This window comes from Ambystoma mexicanum, chromosome 7p (genome assembly GCF_040938575.1).
Source record: "Ambystoma mexicanum isolate Mex_15411 chromosome 7p, UKY_AmexF1_1, whole genome shotgun sequence".
Lineage (NCBI taxonomy): Eukaryota > Metazoa > Chordata > Amphibia > Caudata > Ambystomatidae > Ambystoma > Ambystoma mexicanum.
This window is the reverse complement of record NC_090939.1, coordinates 444,418,952-444,440,087: the sequence shown is the minus strand read 5'-3', so window position 1 is coordinate 444,440,087 and position 21,136 is coordinate 444,418,952. Positions and strand designations below refer to the sequence as shown.

General features: G+C 45.1%; 1 protein-coding gene across 1 annotated transcript in view; it reads left to right on the top strand.

Annotated features, from left to right (window-relative positions):
* Positions 1-2,473: 2,473 nt before the first annotated feature.
* POU1F1 (POU class 1 homeobox 1) overlaps positions 2,474-21,136 on the top strand; it is a 367,881-nt gene continuing 349,218 nt past the window's right edge. Inside the window, exons 1-2 of the mRNA XM_069637356.1 lie at positions 2,474-2,615; positions 7,234-7,236. Coding sequence (XP_069493457.1) covers positions 2,474-2,615; positions 7,234-7,236 — 145 coding nt within the window. The remainder of the gene's footprint in view (positions 2,616-7,233; positions 7,237-21,136) is intronic.

The window sequence follows — 21,136 nt, the reverse complement described above, 5'->3', positions numbered from 1 at the left end:
TGTCTAGAAACATAGGACACATTTTAATCAAGCAGCGTGTTTTAATTGTAGTATGTGCTACTGCTTGTAGAGAAAAAAAGAAAAACATGACGTTGGGCATTTAGGGAGTGCAGACCTAAGCACTTTACTCCTTGGACTATGTCCAGTTATCCCGTTGTGACGATCCCATTTGCTATCAAATATAAAATAAACAAATGGTGCCTTTGATCAGTTGTACAAAGTATCATGTCCCACCCTAACCTCAGGGATGCTCTAAGGGATGCTTGACTACTTATTTGCCACAATGCCATGAGGCTGAACCTCCAGTGCCACAAGGCAGTAGCGTGTTCAGATGCTGCTCTTCTGTGATGTAACTTGTTGGGTTTCTAGTCCAACTCAAGCATTCCTTTGTTTAAAAGGGAAAAACATACTGTGGGCAACTGATCAGTTGACTGTTTTGTTTCAACAGAGGCCATTAAATACCATTTTATTACCATAACAGTTCGCATTAAATACAAGCATTGAAGGAGAGGTTATAACCCAGCTCCCACCCTGTCCCCTTTTTCAAGTTAGTTGTGTAAGCCCCTACACTATCAATGCCAGGAAGCCCATACAACAGCTAATAAGCTTATGCAAAGGACGTCAGCATGTGGTGGATGCCATAATGGGGATGGCATGAAGGGTCTCATCTGAAAGCCATTTATTAATATGGCATGTTGTGTATGGCCAAATCCTAGCCCGTTGGAAGTGCAGTTTCCGTTTAGTGCCACACCAAGGAGAGTGCCGTTGGTTTGCTCTTATTCCTGTCAGCAATGGGGAGACAAAGAAAAAAATGTGTCAGAGGCACCGTATCTTATATCTGGGCAAAGGGTGCCTCGCATGTTGAACAATATTCCAAAACATTTAACAAGTGCTGCATGTGGACCTATTTTTAGACTTTTGATTTAAAAGCCATATTTTAATTAATAAATATACATTGTGTAGCATGTATTTGAATCTAAGCACCTCATAAGTCTCCAGCTAAATTCACACATTTTTGTAGCTGAAATCACATTTTGGCCCCCGCCGTTGAAAGCTTTCTGGCTAAACATGTCTAGGGTTCACCCATTAAATTGCTAGTATACCTTCATATCGTTCTAGTATAATTGCCCATCTGTAATCTGTGTCTTGCATGTGTATAAATCTTTCCATCCATTGACTGTCTATCTATCTAAAAAGCTATCTACATGTATTCCTATCTTTCTAGCCACCTTTACCTCCGTCCACTTGGCTGTCTGCTATTTTCCCTATCTGGTGTTCTTCCTCTCTCTCTTCCTGTTATAATTGCCCCGCTATGATCTAGATCTGAAATGTGCATCAAAATGTCCATCCAGTGTCCAATCATCCACCCACCTTAAAACCAACCACCCAAACCTTCATCCATCATCCAGCCATCCACATGTTATCTGCTTTGGCTATCCCTCTGTTAGGATACTTGTCTCTTTCTGTTATAATTTCCCATCTATGATCTGGATCTTAAATTTGCACCCATTCCTCCAACCATTGTCCATACATCCCAATCCGTCTGCCCAATCGTCCATCCATCCACGCGCCTGCCGGCTATGCCTATTAATCTGTGTTCCTCTCTGACGATCTGTCATTAGTCCAGCTACCTATCTTCTTTGTGTTATCATTTCCCATCTGTGATCTGCATTTTAAATGTTCACCCATTCACCCATTCTCCCAACCATTGTCCATCCACCAACCTTCCCAGTCCCTTCCGCCTAACCCGTCGAACCATCCACGCGCCTGCAAGCTATGCCTATTAATCTGTGTTCCTCTCTGTCGATCTGTCATTAGTCCAGCTACCTATCTTCTTTGTGTTATCATTTCCCATCTATGATCTGCATTTTAAATGTGTGTTCATAATTAGCAATCTCGCTGCTGACTCCATGATACATAGCCAGTGGCCTGGATATCTCCTTAGCTAATAGTTATTTTTCTTTCATGCTTACACTGTTTTTTGTTTGTAATCAAGCATACTCTGCTCAAGTCAGTTGACTCTTCCTGGTCTTAGCTAACAGGTGTTGCCTGCTAAAGCGACTGTCCTTTCTTAATGAAAGATGCTGTCACAAAGGTCGCACAGGTTTCCACGGGGCAGGCGCCGGGCCCTGGTTTACGGACACTGGAGCAGGTGAGCTCTGGTTTCACTTTTCTTCCGCTCGGATTGGGCAGGGATTGTGCTCGGGTGGGAAGGGAGTGGGCTCGCTGTTGATACAGCGGCAATACTCCTGGGAAAGGCCCATTAGCATGGATCAAGGGATTTCCACGCAGTATAAATACCTGCACACGACCTGCGCGCGCCCCGCAGTCCTCTTTATGTTTATATGCAAGTGGAAAGGGCTGCGCGCTGCTCCTGCAGCCTGTTAACCGTTCACAGTCCGCCTCTCGTAGACACCAGGGCCAGGCTTTCTGCTTTACTTCCTTTCTATTTTTTGATTTACCTTTGGCGGGAATGAGTTTCCAGGCTTTTGTAACGGCTGACCCCTTTGCGTCTCTAAATTCCGACTCTCACACCGCTCTGCCTCTCAGAATGCACCCTAGCGCAGTGGAGTACCTGCCCGTGTCCAACCACCCGACCAATGTCGTGTCCACAGGTACCGTACTTTTACTAACATTCATCTTTTCGCTTTCCAGTACTAACAGTTCGTGTGTACGCATGCGCGCATTAGCAGTGTTCTAGGTACAACCCACCACGAGCCACCTACCAGAACCAAGTTGTCAGAAGAGGTGAGTGATTTCAAGAAAATGTTGTAATAAATGTCATAGTTGCGGAAGAGATGCCAATAGTGTCGGTACATTTCCTGTTTATGTCGGAAGGAGGAACCGTTGTTGTCTTGAAAGCTAATGTACTGAACCAATTTACTCCTTTTTGTCAATCAATTTCAAGGGCTGTTGAGTACAGGCAAAAAAAGACAGCAATATTCGGTTGGAGCGAAGTGGTGACAGACAACGTCTAGAAAATGCATAGAGCAGTCAGCAAGAGGCCCTCCATATGAGACATACATCAGGCAGCTTGGAGTGCAATTTTACGCTCTTATACATTATTAATCGCTAATGGAGAACATCTGCCACATACTTAAATAATCGACAAACCTCTTTACATCTACACGCTTATTTAACGCAGAAATCATGTTGAAGCTTAATTATGTATTTTAATGTTCTAGAAGAAAAATAACCACGTTTCAACATTGCATTTCCAGAACGAGAAAGGACACTGGAGTGTAGTGGTGCTACTTGTTATGATGATATATAGATGATATATGCATAAGCTGTCGGGGTTCAAGCGTCCCCCAGGCTTATAGAGTAAGTGGGTTTTTGAATACTTTCACGAACCCGACAGCTTAGGTGGTAAGGAGAACCATTGGTGCCAGATTTAAGATAGTAAACAGTAGCCATAGATTGAAAAGGGGCACGGTTCCATGTGATTTCATCAATAGATTTCAACTAATACAAATTTGTCCGTTCTTTTTTCTTTATGTCAATTTGGTCGCAAATGTATGCTTGGGGAGACCCCATGCAATTCCACTCCCCCGACTTCGCCATCTTAATTATAACGATTACCCAACCCCATATATATTTGTGGCCAAATTTGATTGAAAAAATTAGTCGAATTCGTATTCGATGAAATCTACCAGGATATAACCTCCTATTCCTAAGGTGCACAGGGTTACACACCTATCCCTACTTGCCTGTGCAGGATACAGGCACGCTCAGAGAAAAGGGCTTACATGTTTAGATACATGATGACTAATGAATCTGTGGTAACGCTTCCAAAGCATGGTTCGGCCCAATAAAAGACATACGTTGTGGCTTTAGGATAATACATATCACTATTACCTTCCTCCAAATCTACGTTTCTTGGATGAGAACAAACCTAATAATGTAGACTATACCGAATTTTAAAAACTAAAAACGTCGAACTTTTTAACCCCACAATGTGTGCATGCCAGCTATGTTGTGTCCACTTTCCATGGCATGCAATTCGGAATGACCGCATGGCCGGCTGTGAATCCCTTGGCGCTCGAATAATCCTTGGGGGGGGCGTCAAAAAGACCCTCAGATTCAGGAGTGTAGCAAGACTCTGCACGATGGCATGAAGGGCTCTTATCTGTACAATTCTAGATCAAGTTTGTTGTAAAAAAAAAAAAAGAATCTGTGGTAAATGTCTATTACCTGTGCACCACTTATGACCCCAGTAAAACATCTGGGTTACACATTGAGTTAAAATGGATGCCCATAGCACACATAAACCAGACATCAAGACTATGCATCATCTCTGCATATTCATTAGAAAACTGCGCTCAGAATTAGGGCCATTTCAGGAAGTGACCCCTAGAACTCCTTTGTGATTCATTATTTCCATTTACAATTACCATCAAGCAGTGCACCTGAGAGCTAAACCCGTTGCCTATTAGAAGCTAAGCCGCCTTTAGGGCATGTTAGAATCGCAGAGAACACCTCAGGTGGTGAGCTGTACTTGATAGCACAGTCTGCCTTCAACCTCTTTCAAGTGTAATCCTATGGGCACCCACAGACCGCCATAGGCACGTATTGCCAGACTTTGAATAAATGAAGGAAGTTCTGGACGTGGCTGGGCGCAAATGGGATTTCATTATGATCCCAGTCCCTCAAGGGCCACACCGCGTTCCTGACCTCGGGGTGTGGTTGTCCCATTCAAAAACCTCAAGTTAGGTTGACAGCCTCTGCTAGTTCTCATAGTGGTGCTGTGCCTCTTCTGCCGCAAGTGCGCTCTCCATTAGAAAAACCTCCCCATCAATTTGGCATATGCAGAAAAAGAATTGGCTTGTGCCTTTATGGGGAAGCAATGGGACACAGGTGCCCTGCGTTGCACTTGTGAGGACATCTCTCTGTTCTTTGGTCTGCAAAGGGAAGGTGGCTGTGAAAAGTGGGTGGTCACCCATATTGCCTCCATAATGCGTCTGAGGAAAGTCAAATAGGCGCCATTCCTCATGTTCAGCCTCCTCCCGCGGGTAAACCAGAATCCCCACCCCCCACACCAACCACCGTCCCCACAAATGTAAAAGATAACAGCGTACCAGCGAATCTGCTGATATTTTAAAATGTATAAATGTTATACCGGAAAGTTTTACTGTCTATCCAAATGCCAAATTGTTAGCCGAGTATTCTGACAGAGTTGCATATTTGCCCCTTCAAAATAAAGTTACACATTGATACACCCACTTCACAAAGGCGATATATATCAGATGTTCACTTCACCTCCCACGCTTCACTTGCTTCTCGCAAGTGGAAGCCACAAAGGCAGAAAATAAAGCCACAAACCAATTTGCGTTCAACGTATAAAAGGGCAACTTCAGAATTTGAGGGTTCGTTTTGCCTGTTTTCACATTTGGCAAATGGGAATTTCAGCTGCAGGTCTTTGGCTTGCCTATAAAATTAGACATCTGGAAGTCTTCGCTGTTGGCCTAGCTGTGGCAAAATACATGTTGGAATTGTAAACAGTTATTTGATATAGTATGTGGAGTCATTCTCAGAGTAATTAAATATAGATTTCATTTTTATTTTTTGGCTACTAGCTGGCACTGTAAGCTCTGCCTATAAACTGAAACTATTGGTTCAGCAGTTATGATAATAGAGAGATCGGATGTGAGGAGGGACACAGCCTGTGTCGTATTGTTTGCCTTTTTACCCTCCAAATGGTTTCCTATGGCCTTGCTAGTCCCCATGGCATTCCAACCTACAATCCAACCCCCACCAAGACACCCCCCTCTATCGCTTTGAGCTGGCTTTGTGCTTTTAAGGGAATGCCAATGTTATTTCTAAGTAGTCTTCTGAAAGGTCATTGCTGGATTGCAGCTGTAAACCAGCCTCTGGTGTGATGAAAATGTCTCATTCAAATGTGCCTCCAACCGCTTGATTAGTCAGCAATCTGTGTGTGCCTGCATCTGTTCCCTGGACTGAATTATTGGTGAAAACAGACTCTGGCAAGGGCAACCATTTGGGAATTTGTATAGGTGTTAGATATCCCCATGCCAGACACTGCCATAATATGCTGCGGTACTAACACCATTTGCCAGCCTTTGCTATTTTATGGCTGTGTAGAACTATTATTATTATTTTTTTAAATTATTTTTAATACATATAGCCTCACAGAGCTTTGTACAAAGACAAGGACAACATACAACTCATGTATTAATACATGAACATCAGAAAGGAAAAAGAGAAAGGTAATATGTCTTACAAAAACCTAGTTACAGACTGAAGTTTTCTACCAACATCTGTTATTTTTCACCTATAGTTACTCTGATATTATTTTAAAATCTGCATAATATCTTTACACAATCGCATTACATGATATATTAAATTGGCATAATTTCCACCCACTATTATAGAAGTGCCTGGAAAATCCTTATACCTTGCATATGCAAAAGGCATAACTGTTGACTTTGCCAATGTTTGTTTGGATTGACAGATATACATGTGGGATTACCTGGGAATACATTTTGGTCACAGAGCATCAATAAAGCAAGCAATTATATCTCAAAAATGGACTTCTACCTCCACAGCCTTCATCACTGATTATTACGATTAGTCGCTGATTCTACTGAAAAGAACTGATCCTCGACACCAGCAGTGCATGTACACTGGGATGACTTTAACAGACAAATAGATAGACTATAGCATGTTGCTTAGCACTCCTACAGTGTCTATTAAAAAGAGTTAAACTTGTGTTCAGTACATGCATGTGTCCCCTTTCAACCACTGCGTTGGGGCTCATTACGGGGATCCCGATAAAATAAAACCCGCTGGTAGGCGGTGGGTTGCCGGCAACCCCAACACCTTTTCCGCTGCCTCATATTCTGGTGCCACCGGGATGTCACAGGTGGCGGCGGTAACGGTTACTCCAGTTCCATGGAAATGGGGTCACTGAAGCACTTGCACCGTTGCTAGCGGTGCCGGTGCATCAGTGAGGGACATGACGGGAGGAGCCTGCAAACCCGGCAGGTCAGGCCTGCCAGGGGATCCATGGCCCCTATTGGCATTCTCGTGGTATAGCGGTCCGGAATGTATGCCGTATGTTGTTACCGGCACCCTTATTTCCAGAGCCATGCTTGGAATGAGGGCCATTGCTGGCTTAATATAATCTCCAGGCGTAATGAAATGTCAATCTTCTGAATATTTCTCAAAAAGAAGATTCTGTTAGGGATACAGCGATGATGTCCACAATTGAAGCCAGTACTAGGTTGCTGCCTTTCCGTATTGAATTCTGTGAGTTAAAGAACCCAGGTAGAGAGCACACATCCTAGTTCTGAGTCTTTACATAACAATGCTGTACAAATAGTTCTCTCGTGCAGTGCTGGAAATGGACACAATTTTTTGAGGGTACTCCCCCTCTGCCCCCAGTGCATGGGGGGGGGGGTTGGAATGTCAGTGCTATGGAAGGGGGTTAGAAAAGTGGCAACTAATGTGGGTGCCCTGAATACAGGATGCTTGCTGCTTTGCATGAAAACAAAGTGCATTTTGGTAACATAAGAATGACCACCAATGTATCAAAAATGTCTGTGTATATAATTCAAATGTGCATTCCTTCTGAGCATGCAGTGCACACTTGGTATAATGCTCATTTCCTCTGTCAGGATAGTCAACATAACAGTACAATGTGTGCAAAGCATGAGACATATATACAGCTATGGACTGTTGTGTTGTTTGAGTTTTGGGTGTCAAGCAAAGGACGACTTTCCGTTGTGTTGTAGCATGTGAAGCTGTAGAACACAGCTCATCTGTACACTGCTGCATGTGGAGGTGAGCGCCAATAAGCAACGAGTCTCCTGAACGCTGTCAGGAGACTCTGGCAGTTTCCTGAACGCTGTGTCGGACACAGCGTTCAGGAGACTGGGATCAGGGGCAGAGAGCGTTCACAGTGTGTCGGAGTTTGGGCCTTGGGTCTTCACAGAACGGCGCTCTGGCAAGACACATTTTGCAGGAGCGCTCGCTCTTGCGGATTGCTCCTGCCAGGCTCAGACTGGCCTACAGGGCAATAGGCCCAGAGCCGAACCAAAAACTCAAAATGCTGGGGTGGGCCCGTTTCTCTGGTCAAAGTAGGCCACCTTTCTGGCCAATATGGGTTATTTCACTAGGCGACTAATAGTTTTGACCATTGCTACTGAATAAATATTCTTTAAAAATGCACAATTTGCATCACATTTTATCAAACCCTTGTGTACTATTCAAGCAATGTCACAAAAGGAAAGAAGAGCCATTTCCAACAGTGGGCCACTTTTGCATTGGTGCCCGAGACAATTTTCTGTCCCAGTCCGACCCTGGCTCCTGAACACCTGTAACTCAGCAACAGCAGCTGAGTTTCTAGTCCATGGTGTCGCCATATTCTTCTCATTAGCTCCTCTCTAGTTCTCTTGCCTCTTCAAAGTTTAAGAGGCAAGAGATTTGCTCCGCTTCAGAGCCTGCTGGCAAACTGCAGGCACACTTTCACATCCCGCGGTAGCCGGCTCAGCACTTTGAGAGCTAGTGCTATGATTGAAAACGCAGCTCATAGAAGTGGAATGAATCCTTCACGAAGCACTGCGGGAAAAAGCGAAATTTGTATCATTAGCAGCATTTTGGGAATTTTGGACAGTGGATACAATCAGCTCTGTCGAATTTGAAATCAACCTTCTTACTCTAAATGAATAAGTTACACATATATGCGAATACAACAAAGGTTGGTCTTACATGTGTGAGAGGTGGAGAAGAAAAGAGATAGCTAGGGAGAGAGACATGTGATGAGTAAAGGGGCAGGAGATAGAGGGACAGAGAGCGAGCGAGACAGAGAAGGTGGATAAAGAAAGGAAGACACTTGAGAGAACGAGAGGGTATAAGAAGGGAATATATGGAGTGAGAGAGAGACAGAGCAAGAGAGAGGCACATGCGAATGCATGCTAAGACTGAAAGCCTTGGAAAGGTGCAGGGGACCAGGAAAGGGCGCGTCAGAAAGGCATTAAAAGAGAGTTAGCAGTGAGAAGAAAGGAGAGACAGAACAAAGATGAGAAAAGGCAAGATGCAGGTTGATAGACAATGAAAGAGGGCTATGGGTGGAACTCAGAGATAAGCTGATAGGAAAAGAATGGGGAGATAGAGGGCTGGAGCTCTGGCAAATAAAGACTTAAAGACAAAGCAAAAGAGGAGGAGATTGTGAGCAAACAAATGAGGGAGCGAATAAAGACCATTGGGGGAGAGAGAAAAAAAAAGAACGTGTGTTCGAACGTCCTTACCAAAAGCGCGAAGTAGCGTGGAGCCTCGCCCTCAAGGCCGTCCGAGTAAGGTGCCTCTGTCTTTTCCCACCTCCCTCTCCTCACTTTCTCCTCTACACCCCTCATTTCCGCTCTGCGGCGCCCACTTGTGCCCCAATTACTTACTCCATACTGCGACGTCCTACTGCCACGTAGACGCGTGACGCGGTGTCAGTCTGTACACAGTGCTTTATTGTACGCCACGCTTCTCTGTTGCGGGCCACACACTGCAATCACACAAATCACAATCAAGAGAAAGGAAAGAGAAAGAGGCCTTCCGAGACAGAGAGGGAGTGTAAAGCGAGAGCTCAAAAGGCCGAACAGAACGGGGAATGTGTTACCCATATTTACGTCGTTATGCAAAGTGTGCACACTTGGTTTGACTCCATTTCTTTCAGAAGGCCAAATGTGATCTAATTCAGAACAGTGGCGCCAGTGGTGTACTTGCATATCTAGAGTGAAAACAGCTTCAAAGAGCACAGCACTAAAGTCTGAGAGGCAGCTATTAGATAGGTGGGTGACTAGAGTGCACTACAGCCTGCCCTTGTTGGAGGTAAGAGAACTTTCGATGAGAGCATTGTTTTCTTTACTCTTTAAGTAGATCACACCCTTCTCCCCATCCTAATCATGTACCCTTGAAATATAGTCGCAACATTGTCCCGGTAGCACATTACTATCAGCTAGACACATGAAAGATCCGGTGGCAGGCCCTGCTGTATTATTAATATAATTATCTTTTAAAGATTTACAAAATAATTTTATATTTATCTCAATGGCATCCATGTTCACAATTAAAACAAATATCCAATATTTAAAAAGAATCTTCCTGTATGAAATGCATCATGGTATAAAATTAAACAACATGTCCTTGACATAACAGAGAGGATATGTAAATGCACTCAGTCTTTCAACCTTAATACGTAAAAGGGGCTTGTCCTTCTAATATCTCAAATAGCTCTCGTTCCTTTTTTCTCATCTTCGCTGCTGTGTTCTTCCCCTTATGATTGTAAAATGCTCCGTTGCTTCCCGAAGCTGGGTCTGCGCTCAATAAACACACTAATAATAATAATAATAATATCACAATTGAGTCTACATTAAGTTTAGAATACGCACGCATCAAAATAAAAAACGTGCATTTCGACAGCAATTATTTCGAACATTATTTTTTTCATCTTGAATAAAACTCAACTATGGCAAAACAAAGAAGTTCATTTAAAGTGAGAAATGTCCATGGAAATCATCAACAAAAACAAACAGTTGTATTTAAAACGAAATATAGGAATGCATTCAGAACAGGGCTTTACTAACTATTAACAGATGTGTTCCATTATATACCTACCCTCAGGCAATCAAATCTCTGGTATAGACCTCTTCCAATCACTCTGACTTCAGCAGCAGCCTGACAAGCAGCACAGGCCTACTTGCAGTGCTTAAAGTGGGCCGGGGCCTGCTGGGGCTGGGCCCCGGCAGTCTCCAAAAAGTGGGACTGAGCCGGGGCCCTGCCGGGGCCCCCGTCTTACCACAACATTGGCGGGATGCATTATCCCGTCGCGGCCGCAGCCGCGACGGGAGATGCGCCTGCAATGAAGTCAGGCAAGCTGACAGAAGTGGCAGCCAGCCACAGCGACGCTGTGACTGGCTGCCACTTTTGTCAGTCATAGTAACTGCGTCTGGAGACCCCTCGCGCGAGAGGTCACCAGAGGCAGTTACTGACTTACTGTCCCTTTGTTTCCCCAGGTCGCCGAGGCGTCTTTAACCCTCGGCGAACCTGGGGATTCCTCGACATATTTCGAGGTTTATAAAAGATGGCTTTGAAAGTACACATTTCAAGCCATCTTTTATAAAGCTTTGCCGACGGACAATTTTGTCCGTAGTCAAAGCTTTATAAAAGATGGCTTGAATTGTGTACTTTCAAAGCCATCTTTTATAAACCTGAAATGTTTAAAAAAGATGGTCTGAAAACTAGGCAAAGCGTAGGGTATGCACACAAATATATATAAATGTTATATATTTGTGTGCGCACCTTACTATGGTTTGTGTACTTTACAAGCCATCTTTTATAAACGTAGAATTATGTTACATATTTCTATGTTTAGAAAAGATGGCTTGCATAGTACACAAACCATAGTAAGGTACGCACACAAATATATAACATTTATATATATTTGTGTGTATACCCTACGATTTGCGTACTTTAGGCCACGCCCCCCACAAGCCACGCCCCCAAATGAGAGCCCCCCTCGATTTCTTACCCCACTTAAAGCCCTACCTACTTGTCCTCAGATGTGCAAAGGCAAGGAGGGGATTGGTCAGTTAAATTCCCCAGACTAACAGACATTAAGGCAACATTTGTATCAAGTTTCTTTTTTTCCTCACATTCAAACAATTTACTGTTTGGTAGCACAATTCCATGTGCTGACATAATTGTAGATCCTGAGGGGGTCTGGGAGTGGGGGGGGATAGGGAGGCAGGGCTTTATTGCATTGTATAATGCCCCTTTCTCAATGTATAGCCTCGCCTTTGTCTCAGGGAATAACTTAGGACAGGTCCTCATTCTCCGTTAATGACCCCCCTCTCAGTCTATAAGGCTTAAATTATTGGTTACATTGCATTTAAAATGTCCAGGGCTGGATTTCATAAACTGCACTGAGTGGTGCAAATTAAGATTTTTTAAACTGAATGGGCCTCATTACGAGTCCGGCGGTAACCGAGGCGGTAAAACTGCCTGGTTACCGCCGGACTCGTATTACCATTCCGCCTCCGTGATTCCCGGAATTACCGGGCATTACAACCCCGGTTTCCCGGGAATCACGGAGGCGGAATGGTGTTAATCCCCATTCCGATTGAGTCCTATGGGACTCAGTGGGAATGGGGATCATGGAAACACCAGCAGCATCTCGTAATGCTGCCGGAGTTTCCTCGTCCGTCTGCAGGCGGGCGGTGTTAAACCCGCCAGGTCAAACCTGGCGGTAACATCACCTCCCGCCTGCAGGAGTCGTGATCGCCCGGCATGGAAACAACGGTGGCGGCGGGTTTACCGCCACCGTTATTTCTGGACCGCTTGATTTGTAATGAGGCCCAATGCCTTCATTGTTTGGTCCACTAGTGGTAAGTGCATTGGGCAGTATTGTACACAGGGGTGGGTAAATTGCGCTGAGTGACATTTTCCACCTGAAAAATGCAATGTGACTAAGCCACCTTTGTGTCCAAAATAATACCACTGAGTGATATTTCTTTATTCGTGAAGGATACATTCGTTTGGCACCATGTTGATCAATCGTGCAATTCCGCTTGCCTGACCCTGACATGGCAAGTACATGATGATCTGATTAGCACTCAACAAAAACAAAATATTCATCCACTCAGGGTTTGGCTAACTGTAAATGAAAGCGTCCGGCACCGCCTGAAAGTATAAATAGTCCAGGCACTCCATTCCTAACAGCACCTCTGTCCGTCCTCGCCACGTCCACGACTGATTAAGGCCTGCTCCTTGCCATGAAGCTGCTTTTAAACACAAAGAGCCAGTCTGGTTAGTTTGACATATGGAAAGCATCGCCGACATGGATAGGGGAAATCACCTTTTACATCCTACGGATGAAATGTATCGCATGACAACACGAAAAATGGGAGGCATGCAGAAAATGCCACAAAGATTATAAAGTATAACAAGAGTAACTGCATTAACTGAAAAAGCATTTAAGAAGATTTTTACATTTACTACCTATAAAAAGAAATGTCAATTATCGTAGCAAATGCCAATGTTAAGGTAACTGCAAATAGTAAGTCTAAATATTTCACAGATACAAAGTTCATCACACTACAAATTAAAACTTGACTCGTAAGACACGACTACATCACAATACTGGCTTTTAGCATTAGGTTACTGACATCACTGCTATAGTTACAATGGGTGTTGTCAGACAGTGGTGTAGTGTGAATACACTCTTCCTTTTCCTCCACTTGCCACATCACCTGTGAAGTGCCATAGGAATCTTCCCTTTCACCTTGATCTTCAACCTATGCATCTGCAAAATGGCAGACAGCATACAAGACATCATAGCATTTTTTGACCTCTTTTCATATTTGTCAGCAGGTAGGACTTCGCGTTTGTGGTCTTGCTCACGGTTATGTGGCTTGCCTTTGCTGCTTGCTTGCCACTGTGGGCAGCTCTGACATCTCTCCAGTTTCTCTTGCAACTCTGCTCCTGCACACCGGCTCCTCATTGGCTCCCGGTAAGGACCACGCTGCTTCTCTCGGCTACCAAATGCCCTGGAATCCGCTTGTCGTTCCTGTCGTCTCCAAGGTACGCCTTGCCCGCACTATGCTACTCTCCTTATTTGCTGCCAAGCTTCTTTACTTTGCCACATTAGCTCTCGATGCTAGATTCCGCCCACCGACTCATACCTTAAGCTTCTACACACCAGATCGTGCCTTGACCCTCTGTCTGCCTTCACTAAAGAAGCCATGTCTTCTCTTGAGCTCCTTCCTATAGTTCGGTTACCATTTGTAAAGGTTGTCACGCACAGGTGTTTTCATCCAACAACTAGCATGTTCATTAAGCTTGATATTCCTGCTGCTCGGTATCAATCCTTTCATCCTCCTTGTCTCAGTACTTAGGTGGTTGTGGGAATTGAAGTTCATTGATGGTTTCTGATGCATAAGACTTGTAGTTATGGTTAAGTTGCTCAACCCATAGGAAGAACACTTTTTGGGTGGCTTATAACTTTGCCCCCTGGACGAATCCTTACCAAACTTTGCAAAAGAAAGTATATGGCCCTGTCAGAATTTTTCTGGTGAGGTTTCATCAAGGGGGGGCAAAGTTGTAGATGGGGTCCCAAAATTTCAGTTTTTATCCATAGACGGAAAGAAAAAAAAAAGTTGCTCACATCTACAGCCCAAACCGCTGGATGGATTTTTGGCAAATTTGCAGCAGGAGTGGCGGCCTGGTCCCGAAAGCGTAATTTTGTAAAGTTGGTGTAAATCTGTCCAGTAGTTTTTTTTAAACGGGCCAAAAGTGGGTAAAAAAAGTAGTGATATCTGGGTTCGGACTGTGGACTCACTTCCCTGTTTGGTCCGCAGACAGGCATCCGATGTGCCCAGAGGGCGATGTGATGTCCACAGACATCAAACGCGCCAACTGATTGGATGGTGAAAAGGGTGAAGTACGTCAGATTTTTGGAAACATCTGTCATGTTGGATTCACAGACATCCACCAGTGTCAGCAAACATGGCAGTAAAAACATATTAAAAAAACACAACATTGCACTTGTCAAACTTATCAAACAATCTCTGGGGAAGTGAGTGGTGATGAGGATGGGGTGGGATATGGCCGTAAGAAGCCAAAAAACTGGTATTTCCACCCCTAAAGTCCGGGAACAGTCTGGATGTTCAAGTGCGGTCCTGTGATGTTCGCGAACACTTCCGATGTTCGGGGACATCTATTCCTATTTCTGCATTAAAGGGTTGGTTAAAAGCAGTTTTTGGACGGCTTATAACTTTGGCACCACTCAATAAAACTGCATGACATTTTGGAATTTTATTCTAAACCTGATCCTGAATGGTGGAGCTGTTTTGTCAAGAGGGAACAAAATTAGAGGGGGGGTCCCAAAATATTGTAAAGGCTTATAAATGGGGTGCCATTTGACGAATTTGCACAAAAGTTTGCATAACAATTTTAAATCTAGATAAAAATGCTTTTGAAAGGTTTGGTGGGATTCTGTCAAGAGGAGGAAAAACTAGAGGGGGGTCCCAAAATATTATAAAGGCTTATACATGTGGCGCAATTTGACGAATCAGCACAAAAGTTTGCAAAATGATTTTAGATCTAGATATAAATGTTTTTGTAAAGTTTGATGGGATTTTGTCAAGAGGGGGCTAAATTAGAGTGGTGTCAACATTTTTAGATGGCTTATAACTTTGTTGCCGTTTGACGAATGTGGACAAAAGTTTTGAGAAAGATTATAGACCCAACCTTGAATGTTTGTGTAAAATCTGAATGGATTATGTCAAGTGGGACCTAAGTTATATGACTATTGCACACACATACATTTTGACACTTTTGCAAAAATAAAATGTGGACGGATTTCAAGCAAACTCGTGTAAGGAGCATTGGAAAGACATGGTTTTGCCAATGTGCCCGTGTTTTATTTTTTGACAAGTCTCATAATGTAGGTACAGAAAATAGTGATATACCTTTGGTGACTGAGGTGCTGTCATGATGCCTACTCCCCGGAAGCCAGTTCAGGGCCAGCGTCCCCGAAAGCAGACATCATGTCCCCAGGGAGGGACCCAGCAACCCCTTATAGGGGCTCTTTGGACATTGTCCTGGCGCCTTTGGCGCCAGGCTCATAGAAGGCATCAGTCCTGGCACCATAGGCGCCAGGCTCATTATGGGAGTGCTTGGATGGACTTACCTGATGCAGACCATGCTGCCGGATCCAGACCTCCTTGAGGTCTGAAAGGGACTATTTTACCTATGGGACTATTTTACCACTCGGGCGTGGCTGAGGAAGAATACTTACCTGGAACTACTTTGGGGGCTATTTAAACCACGCCCAGACAGCAGCTCACGCTTCGCGTTGTTCTGCATCTAGCAGCTGGACGGTCACTGTGTATGCTCCTGCATCCTGGCTCCAGCCACGCCCGCCTGCAACCTGGAACACCTGAAAAGGAAGGAAAGGAGAGAAAGGTGAATAATTGAACTTTACCTACCTCCATCCGGAGTCCGGAACCATCACTCCGACGATCCTGAGAAAAGACATTATTTTTAGAAGCGCATCGCATCGCTCGCTGCAGCGCCACGTTCCACTCACCTTCACCATCCGTCGCCTTTCAGCGCCTAAGGAGAAAAAGAGACAAAACAAAGGTGAGCGAAGGAACAGATTGAGGAAGGCCTGATTCTTCCACCTTAAGACTTACCTGATTATTGTTGGGACAATCTTTCCTCACCTCGGGTCGGCGCCGCTTCTTTGGCACTTCCGTACCCCAGCCCCTAAGGGGAAAAAGACACACGCATTAGTGGGTGAAAGCAAGATCACTAAGGGAACCATCCATCAAAAAGACTCACCAGAGTTACCTTCGGCGAATCCATTCCTCTACGCGGATTCTTCATCCTACATCTGAAATAGAGAAAAGGACAACGGACAATTAAGGCTTGAACTTTTGCAACTGAATACTTACGGCCTCATATCGGAAAAGTCAAGCGGAGTTGAATACTCACCAAACCCGAGATCCAGTGAAGTAACTGTAAATCAACGCGCCCCTGCATTGGAAGCAGGATGGAGAACTCGTCCTTTCACACTCTAAGGTGAGACTCTACGGGGAATCGCGGAGGGGGTTCGAGGAGTGTGAGAGGGGGAAGGGGGGGAATCCGACACATTATCCAGCAGACAGTTAATCCCCTTTTCCATCTACAGAAGGATTCTTCTATGGGCCAGACAGGCGAGGTTTGGGGGTCCGGTCCAGTCCGTCTTCCGAGTCCTGCGCATCACCTTAGAAGAGGTCATAGCAGTCCAGAACAGATCGGCGCCTCTGTGGGAATCAGGTGAGCGTTACAGGTATAGCCTGAGGCCATGAGTAGTGGCCAGATTGTCTGAGTCATGGCATAAGGTCATGACCTGGACAATCTGGCTACTGGCCATGACCATGAGGGACGACAAATGGGGTTAAAGCGGCTATGTCCACCTGAGACCGGCTATGTGGTAAAGTTATTCGAAAGTGGGATAGTTTGGAAAGGGAAAAAAATGTGCTTGTGGTAATATGGTCATGGGATTTTCTCTTTGCCTTTTGCAGGCTGCCAGGGAAAGGGAAGAGGGGCTCTGTACAGAGCCCTGCCTTCCCTTTCCATTATGGTCATCTTGGAAAAGGATTTTCCTTCCAACAGCGGGACGCCACACGCGTCCCGTTGTAGGAAGAAACATTATTTTTTTAGCACCCCGGGTTCCCGCTTTAGGAACCCGGGGTGCGAATGGCCTTCATTCCCCAATGCGAGGGCTGGGACGGGGATAATGGTCCAGAGCCCTCATTATCCACCCTCTCTTTGCTTGGGCCGATAACTTGGACTGCTGGGCCATTATCCACCGACATCACTGATGACATCACATGTGAAATTAATTTTGATGAAAAGTCCCTACACGGGGTTGCGTTAATACTGTTAGTAACAAGATGTCAGAGGTGATCGGGAGACCTATCAAGAACTTCTTAATCTATTAAAGAATGTACTCATCTTAACAACATTGTATTGAAGTGTTGCTATTAATACAAGAACCTAATCAAACATAAACATAGGCAATGGCTGCAGCATGCACCATAGAAGTACACTATTTATAATCTTGTAAATTTGGATAGTAAAATAATGAATGCTACCTTATCAGAGTTTTGAGTAATATTAAACATGTAATAACTAGCCAACAATTCAAGACTTACTACACACTTGTGCTGGTACAAACAATACATATGAAGACCCACAATGCATACAAATAAGAGGCACATACTGGGAAACTAAAGTAAGGAAGAAAAAAACAGTATCATCACAACATTTAATAACATTAAAGTTTATCTTCATGTATACAAATGCATTGTGTTTTTGAGGCCTGCTTATTGCTCTGTGTATGTGCAGCATGAGCTGAGACCAAACCCTAAAGAAAGTACTTTAAGAACATAGTACAAGTTTAAGGTCTAGATATATAGCACCTTTTGAATTTCCATATTCTGACTGTCAGTCAACAAAAACACCTGGCCTAGATATGTCAGTGAACAAAAACAAGTGGCCTAGATATGTGATGTCATCAGGGATGTCATCCTTGATGCCCTGGGTGTTAGTCTTAGCAGTGAACGGTGGTGGTGCTAACTATGGTTGCTTAGCTTACCATAACTGGTGGATTTCTGTTTTGTTCGGTTTACCTTGTAACCATATCATCCCTTTAACAATGTTTTTTCACTGAATTTCATAGGTTTTATTATTGTGTCATAACCATAATATCGCTTTAACAAAGATTTTTCGGTGAATATATATATGTATATAGGATGGGCTCAGATTCGAACAAATGCAAGGCTCTTTCTCCAGAGGAAAAGTTAGGCAGGCTGGAACACAGAATAATCAGGATTGCCAGAAATTAATTGAACCATTTTCTTATGTCATGCTGTGTCATTCCATGGATCCAGACATCTTCAGTAACACACACTGAAAACTAGATATGATATGATATGGCATTTGTAACGCGCCTATACCAAGTGTTTCAAGGTCAACTAGGCAAGGAATGGGGAACAGAGGGAGGACAAAGACAATGATCTTACTAGGCCAAGTGACATTGAGATCGCGCAAGTGCAGGGGGAGGGGAAAAGTGCCAAGGGAAAGGGGAGGGGGCTGTGCTGTACATGGGGTCAAAACAATAACAAGAATTATAGTCAGCAGGTGGCAGGTGCAAGGGTAAGTGCAGACAGCAGATGTCCAAAAATGCAGGTAGGGGGGACTATAGGGTTACAGATACAGACCCAAGTGCAAGGGTTCCCGGGAGGCAGTGCAGGTGTGCAACTGGGCTGGCAGGGACCTGGGCCCGAAATCAGAGGGTAGCCAGGTGACCAGTGCAGCATCAGACAGGAAATCAGCAGGGGAGAGGAAGAGAGAAGGCAGAGGCAAAGAGAAAGGTCTTGACGTACTTCTGGAACCAAAGATGGTTCTCCTCAGGTTTCAGAGAGGCAAGGAGGCTGTTCCAAAGGGAGGCCCCAGCCGAAGAAAGAGATCTACCACCAACTTGTTGCTTGGAAAGCGAGTGACCCTGAGGGAGTTGGAGGAGCAAAGAGCTCGAATAGGAAGGTATTTACAAAGAAAGAGTTGGAGGTATTGAGGACCCAGGCCCCAGAAGGGCTTGTTGACAATGCAGAGGCTCTTGAACTTAATCCTCACAGCCACTGGGATCCAATCCAGAGAATTCCGTGCTGAAGAGACATGATCCCTGGGCTTGAGGCCAAGGACAAGTCTCGCAGTCCTGTTCTGGATGAGTTTCAGAGGGCGGAGAGTAGAAGCAGGCAGATTTAGAAAGAGGCTATTGCAGTGGTCCAACCTAGATAGAACCACAGCGCTAGAGACAGTGAGCTTCTGGGGGAAGGAGAGGAAAGGAAAAATAACTTTGACGAGGTGCAGTTGATAGTTTGACTTCATAGAGATGTGAGAAATGTGAGGAGAAAAGGAGAGTGTGGAGTCGAAGATGACCCAGAGGTTCTTAGCCTCAAAGTTGGGAGCAGTAAGAGGGTCAAGGGAGGCCAGCCACAGAGTGAGAGGAATGGAGGGTGCAGGTGTGCTGATGAGGAGAATCTCCATCTTACTGGCATTGAGGCAGAGATTGTTGGTGGCACACCACTCCTGGATAGCAGACAGACAGTCGGAGATGAGAGAAGGAGAAGATGTGGCATAGGGAAGCCTGAAAACGAGCTCAGTATCATCCACGTAGCACTGGAAGTTGGAGCCGAGAGTGGCAATGCGGTGGGCGATAGGTGCTAGGTATCGGCTGAACAGCCGGGGAGAGAGTTTAGAGCCCTGGGGAACACCACAGGTAGAGAGTGAGATAGAGGAAATGAAGGACCCAAGTTGGACCTGGGAGGGTCGATCAGAGAGGCTCGAAGTCAGCCAAGACACAGCCTGATCGAAGTTATCTCAGAGACGATTGAGCAGGATGGCATGGTTGACCGTGTTAAAAGCAGAAGAGAGATCGAGTAAGATGAGGACAGAGGGGAGATTAGAATCAAGGATATAGAGCAGGTCTTCACAGATGTTCAGAAGAGCAGTTTCCGTGCTTCTGGTAGCTCTGAAGCCGGACTGATGGTCATGGAGACAACCAACAGATTCAGTGTGAAGATTAAGCTGGGAGATGGCCAGCTTTTCCAGGAGTTTTCTCAGGAAAGGAGGGATGGAGATCGGCAATAGTTAGCCGGGCAGGAGGGGTCGGTTGATGTTTTCTTGAGAAGATGGTGCACAAGAGAGTGCTTCAGGGGGGGAGGGAAGGCTGCAGTGGTGAAGGAGTGGTTGCAGATGACAGCCAGGGCAGGAGCAAGGGTGTCAATGTGGTCCTTGATGGTTTCTGAAGAACAGGGAAGAACCTGTTTTAACAAGACTTTCAGAGATCGGACTTGTCTAGAAACCTAATCAGGGGAGAACAGAGGAACGGAAGGGAATGAGCGAGAAGAGGTGGTCACAGGGGGCCCGGAGGTAGAGGAGAAAGTAGAGGGAGGAGGAGGAGAGGAGGAGAGGACGAGAGGGTGGACAGGATGTCCCGGGTTTTAGAGATGAAATGTGAAGCCAGGGATGTGCAGAGGGCGTGGGAGGGGACAGGAGAGGTAGAGACTGCAGCAGGATTGACCAGCTCCTTTTTGATTTTAAAGAGATCAGCCGAGTTGTTAGATGCCGCAGAGATGCAGGTTTGGATGTGGACTCTCTTCTTAGTGTGGACAGAGAGCCGGTATTGCCTTTGGAGCAGGCAGCAGGCCAGTTTATCAGAGGATGCACAAGAAGCAAGCCATTTCCTCTCAGCCACCTTGCACTTACGTTTAAGGGTGACAAGGTCAGAGTTATACCAGGAGTTGCACTTGACTTTGGGCTTCAAACAGATCCTTTTGACAGGGGCAAGAACATCAAGAGTATCAGAGATAGAAGAGTGGAGCATGGAAAGGGCTGTACCAGGATGTGAGTCAGCCAGAGGAGGAGGAGGGGGAGAAAAAGTGGCGGCAAAAGCCTCAACTGACACACGCTTCATGGGTCTGATGTCTGAGAAGGTAGGTGGCAGTGCTGGAGTTGGCTTGGCCTGAGGGGTAGAGAGGGAGAGATGGGAGGAAAGGAGAAAGTGATCACTCCAGGA